The sequence below is a fragment of the Microtus ochrogaster genome, assembly GCF_000317375.1.
Source record: "Microtus ochrogaster isolate Prairie Vole_2 chromosome 14 unlocalized genomic scaffold, MicOch1.0 chr14_random_1, whole genome shotgun sequence".
Classification (NCBI taxonomy): domain Eukaryota; kingdom Metazoa; phylum Chordata; class Mammalia; order Rodentia; family Cricetidae; genus Microtus; species Microtus ochrogaster.
In genome coordinates this window covers 19,120,539-19,126,366 of record NW_004949096.1, presented here as the reverse complement: position 1 = coordinate 19,126,366, position 5,828 = coordinate 19,120,539, and the positions used below count along the sequence as shown (strand labels likewise).

At 44.1% G+C, this 5,828-nt stretch overlaps 1 protein-coding gene across 1 annotated transcript in view; it reads left to right on the top strand.

Moving 5' to 3' along the window:
• Arhgap1 (Rho GTPase activating protein 1) overlaps nt 1–5,828 on the top strand; it is a 22,610-nt gene that overhangs the window by 9,486 nt on the left and 7,296 nt on the right. Inside the window, exon 4 of the mRNA XM_005364157.3 lies at nt 4,003–4,090. Coding sequence (XP_005364214.1) covers nt 4,003–4,090 — 88 coding nt within the window. The remainder of the gene's footprint in view (nt 1–4,002; nt 4,091–5,828) is intronic.

Genomic DNA, 5,828 nt, shown 5'->3' with positions numbered 1-5,828 from the left:
GACAGGGTTTCTCTGTGGTTTTGGAGCCTGTCCTGGAACTAGCTCTTGTAGACCAGGCTGGACTCGAACTCCCAGAGATCCACCTGCCTCTGCCTCCCGAGTGCTGGGATTAAAGGCGTGCGCCACCACTGCCCAGCCATCCTCCACATTTATCCCATCATTCAGACCAGTATTGCTTTTTACAGCAGGCATTGGACTTTTTAATTTTCTTGGTAAGACACATTCTCCATTGTAACTGGGAATGACTGGACCACATTCATCATGGGGGCCTGCAATAGGCCCCCCATGGCATTTCCTGATGGTATTGGGTTGCTTGTCTATCTGTCATTGACCTACCTTCATTGTTCCAATGTCAGCCTTTGCCACACCTCCTACATACACCTGGAGGCTGAGTCCTCCTATTTCTGCCATTCCCAAGGAGGCATTATTCCTAGGAATCCGTTGTCTACAATCCCTTCTCAGATGTCCCATTCTACAACTAAAACATTTGGTATTCTGATGTCCTCTCTTACCATTGGAAATTGCTTCTTCTACCCACGCTTCACTACCATAGTCAAGTGTCTCAACATTTATTGTAGTGCAAGACCCATTCATCCATGGCTGCTGATCTGATCTTTAAAGGTCCAAGGATACATTTGCACTCAATGTGGGCATTCTCACAAGCCAAAGATTCAATTATTATATGTCACGCTTCTGGGTCAGGTAGCCCTATTTGTACAGCCCTAGTTAGTCCTTGCAAAAAGTCAATAGAAGGTTCTCTCTGACCCTGTTTAACCCTAAGATAGATTCAACTCTCTTTTCTGGTTCCTGAATCCTGTCCCAAGCCTTTGAAGCTGCTGTGCTGCATAGGGTGTAGCCATCATAAAGAGCTTGATCCTGAGGATCAGAGTAAGGTCCTTCGCTTAGAATTTGATCTAGGGAAATCTCAAGTCCATTTGCTTTTTCTAATTGCTCTAAAATTCTCGCCTCCTCTTTAGAAAAGAACCTCCAAAGTAACTGCTGTCCATTTTCTAGGACTGCTGAGATTAATTGAGCCCAATCTTGAGTTGTTGCTTTATTACTGAAAGCCTAGGTTTTGACCATCTCCCTAACAAAGGACGAATGTAGTCCATAAGTTACAACTGCTTCTTTAATTTCCTTTAGATCAGTCATACGTGTAGGCTCCCATGTATATTCTTTGACAACCTTAGGGTACTTGGGGCCAGATGCTTTTTCTGTTGTTATTACTGGAAAGGCAGGCAGAACTCTGCGGAAGCTACTCCGGGGATTTTTATGTACTGATGTGGTTAAATTTTGCCTTTGTACCTTTTGTTCCTGGTCATCAAATTTGATAATTTCCTCAATATTTTCAAATCTGTTTACCATTGCTTTTTGTAATGTCTGGATTCCTGTCCCGTGTTCTGCTCTAATGTCCTCATTGATGATTCCAAGGTATGAAGTCTGTCCAGTAGAGATAATGTCTCATCCTTGGACATAATTTTTATAGCATGTATATTACCTTCCTGGAGAGACATTCTGCCAGTCAATCTGTCAGTCCCCCTTGACAGAGTATGATTAAGACATTCAACAGTGCGAATTCTCTCAAATAATGTTTCAGCACCCACTGTCACTAACTGGGTTTTATGTGCTAAATCAGCTGTTTCCTTCTCCAGAGTGCTGAATCTTCCATTAAATGAAGTCATGTCCTTCTTCAGATTTTCAAACTCTTTCTTGAGAAACATGGTTTCAGTCTGTAAAGACTGCACCATTTCCAAAAACGCCTCATTCTTAGCTCTATTGTCAAACCATTTTTTAATGAAAAAATATTGAGGACAAAACTAATCCCCAGAATTAAGATTAATGATGTAGAAAGGGCATCATAAAAGTCTTGTAATACCTGTAATACCTCACACATGCTGTAAGTAAAGAGGCTGTTGAAACCTTGGATGGTTAGGTTGTCTAACATATTGCCCTTTTAAATTAGTAACTTATGATCTATATTTAAGATATAGATTTAATTAGCTGGATTAGGTGCAATAACCATAACCTGCCAGTAGGTGTCGCAGGCCACCTACAAAATTAACCCAGCTGGGCCTAATGATACAGTTGGAGTCATGTGACTGGTATGAATCTGATTTTAGTGTGAAAGGCTAAAAGATATGCTTAGATCAAAAAATAGTTATTAATAGAAATCACAAACTGTGATTCTACCATAGTGGGCCCTGATCAGTCAACAGCCGCAGGAGCACAGGGATAAAGCCCGTATCCAGTCTGAATATCCGCACAGTGTGTGGTGAGAGGACTGGAAGCCTTTCTGAAGTGAGGAATGAGATAAGATAAAGAACCACAGCCGATCCGCAGCAAGAAAAGCCACCGCTTTGTGAGAATTCTGTATCCAAAAGAACTGCTGGCTCCACACACAGGCCGTGGCTGGCTGAGGGAAGGCCTAGCCAGGAGCACTCCAACCTGGCAGTGGGTAGTAGAGCTGGGGGTTCTAAAACCAAATGTTCTTCGTTGTCACCAGATGAAGGCATACGTCACAAAACAGTCCCACACCAGTTTGGAATTACAATTAATAAGAGGGTTATTTATTTAAGGGGAAAACTTACAGATCACTGTCCTAGACAACAGTTCTGTGCACGAACAGAAATAGAGTCTAGCAGCCAGAAGTGGGAGCCAGAAGAGGAAGCAAGAGAGCGAGAGAAGGGCTACTGCTGCTTTTTAAAGCAAAAGAGACCACACCCAAGTGAGCTGGTATCTTAAAGGCCATTGGCTGAAGGAGTGGGAGAGCTCCGGCAGCAGTTTATCAGTGTTCCCGTTTCTCCCACCTCCCGTGTCTGGATCCTACTCATTTGCTTCCCAGCTCTGTGGACTTGTGGCCTTAGACCAGTGGTTTTCAACCGTCCTAATACAGTTTCTCATGTTGTGGTGACACCCCAACCATAAAATGATTTTTATTGCTACCTCATAACTGTGATTTTGCTGTTGTTATGAATTGTAATATAAATATCTGGTAAGCAGGGTGTCTGATTTGTGACTCCTGTAGAAATGTCATTTGACCCCAAGGGGTTGTGGCCCACAGTGGAGTAGCACTGTCTTAGACTCTCACAGAATCATGCAGTAGCTGCCCTTTGTTCCAGGCTGCTCTCACTTAGCCGATTCTCAAGGTTTATATATATTTTGTGCCATATATCAGTACTTTCTTCCTTTTTGTGGTCATACTTTTATTGCATGAATATACTTTATTTTTCATGACATAGATTATCATATATCTCAGCCTAGCCTCAAATTTATTTAAGTATAGCTAAGGATAACTTTGAACTTCTGGTCTTCCTGCTTCTATCTCTGAGAGCTGGGGTAACAGATGTAACAACTATCACTTTTGGTTTATGTGGTACTAGGGATCAAACCCAGGGCTCCCTGTATGCTAACCTGAGCAGGCATGCTGCTAACTGAGTTACATCCCCATACATTTATCTATTGATGAATGTATGTTGTCTCCACAGACATTACCCTTTCAAGGTGATTTTACTTACTTATAAAGAAAGGGTCTCACTATACCTTGCTATCTTGGAACTTGCTTGGTGGACTAGGCTGGCTTAGACTCACAGTTTTTCTGTCTTTGCTCCTGCCTCTCAAGTGCTAGATTTAAAGGCACTCAACACTGTATCTATCCTAAAAGTGGTTTTATTACTACTGTTTTGTTTTATTTTTATTTTTTTGAAACTATGTCATGTAGCCTACGCTGGCCTTGAACCTATTAAAATTTGAAAGCCTGTTTTGAAAGGTCTTGTAACCCTGATCTTCCTGTGTGGGTTTACAAGTGTCACCATGACCGGGTTAAAAAGCAAGGTTAAAATTTGGGGGAGGCGTGTCCCAATTCAGTGCGCTTGAAGTTACTGTACCCAGCATGCCCTTGAGTAATGGACATGAGTCAGCCAAGCCCCTGCAATCACTGGCACAGGCCCCAGGTTGGTATGGTTCATTTGTCACCAGCTGTGCTCCATCTTCCTCCACACTTAGGTGATGATAAATACGGGCGGAAGATCATTGTCTTCAGCGCCTGTCGGATGCCCCCCAGCCATCAGCTGGACCACAGCAAGCTTTTGGGGTGAGTACCCTCAGGGCGTCAGGTGGGGCTGCTTTATATCATCTGTGGGGAAGAACCCTGGAGGAGCAGTCAGACCTGCTTCTCAATGTTTAAAGATGATAATGAGGCATGTGGCCTCTTTCCTGACAGGAGTGAGATGGCGCACCAGAAAATAATCTTGAGAAGTAAATACTTTTCAAATATGGACGGTGTTCCTGATATAGTCGTGATTCTCTCTCTTTTTTTTAGTTTTTTGAGACAGGTTTCTCTGTGTATCCCTGACTGTCCTGGAACTAACTCTGTAGACCAGGCTGGCCTTGAACTTAAATCCACCTGTCTCTGTCTCCTAAGTGCTGAATTAAAGGTATGCACCACAACTGCTAGGCATAATCATTATTCTTTTTAAAAATAATTCATTCAATTTTATTTTATATGCATTGAGATGAGGGTGTCAGATCCCCTGGAACTGGAGTTATAGGTGTGAGCTGCCCTACGGGTGCTGGGAATTGAACCCGGGTACTCTGAAAGAATAGCCAGCCAGTGCTCTTAACATCTGAGCCATCTCTCCAGAACCATGATTTTTAATCATTTCTATTTATAATCATAAATAACACTATCTTACTTTGTACCAAGTTTGGTTCAATGGCTTCTGTACCTGTGGGGCTTCTGCTACCAAATGTGTATGAACTCTCTCCTAGCACAGGTCCTAGGCTGTTTGCTTGTCTAGGTCACTGGTGTAGCTGTGAAGAGACTCCATGACCAAGGCAGCTCTTAGAGAAGAAGGCATTTAACCAGGGACAGTTTTAGAGTTTTTGTCGTCATGGTAGGGAGCATGGCTACACACAGGCAGTCATGGTGCTGTGCTGGAGAAGTAGTTGAGAGCTGTATTTAGGTGTGCAGGCAGCCGCCAGGCCTGTGTGTGCGTGTGTGTGTGTGTATACACACACACACGCACACACACGGCCTGGCAAGGGCTTTTGAAGCCTCAAAGTGCACCCCTAATGAAACACCTCCTCCAATAAGGACACACCTGCTAGCCCTTCTGATCCTCCTCAAACACTTCTTGGGGACTTAAGCATTCAAATATATGAACCCTTGGGGGCATTCTCATTCAAAGCACTGCACTGGCTAAATGTGGCGACCCTTATCTGAGTCCATAGCAGGGACCAGTGTGCTGTCAAGGGATGTGGGGTATTCCAAAAAAGCAGCAGAAATTGCCCTCAGTTTGCTCAGAGTGACCATTTTGTATTTTTCCTGAGCAGTTTCGAGTGCTCTCTAAAGTGTAAAATGTGTACAATACCCACAGCAGCTCCCTAAGGTCCCGAGTGCTGTGCACATGCAGGGTTGTGGTGGTCTCGGGCAGACTGGGGGCCTGAGTGTGGGCTCATTCCTTGTAGTGACCTCTCTTTCCACAGCTCCTTATGAGCAGCAGAGTCCTAGTTGACAATATACCACATGTTCAAGTGGGAGTAGTCACTGTAGAGCTCACCCTAGGAGGCGGAGTCACAAACCCCACTCCAGCTTTTTTGTTATATTGATGTACCTTGTGGCTAGGTGGTGGGTCCAGTGAGAGGAAGGCACCTAGTTTTTAGGGCAGTTACTGAGACAGCTGTGTCTTTCTTGGGTCTTCCTCCGTGCTCAGAGTCCTGGGCAGTTTGCTGTTGCATGTCCTCCTTCCCTTTGTGTGTGTGTGCGCGCGCACGCACACACAGACACACAGACACACACACACACACACACACACACACACACACACACC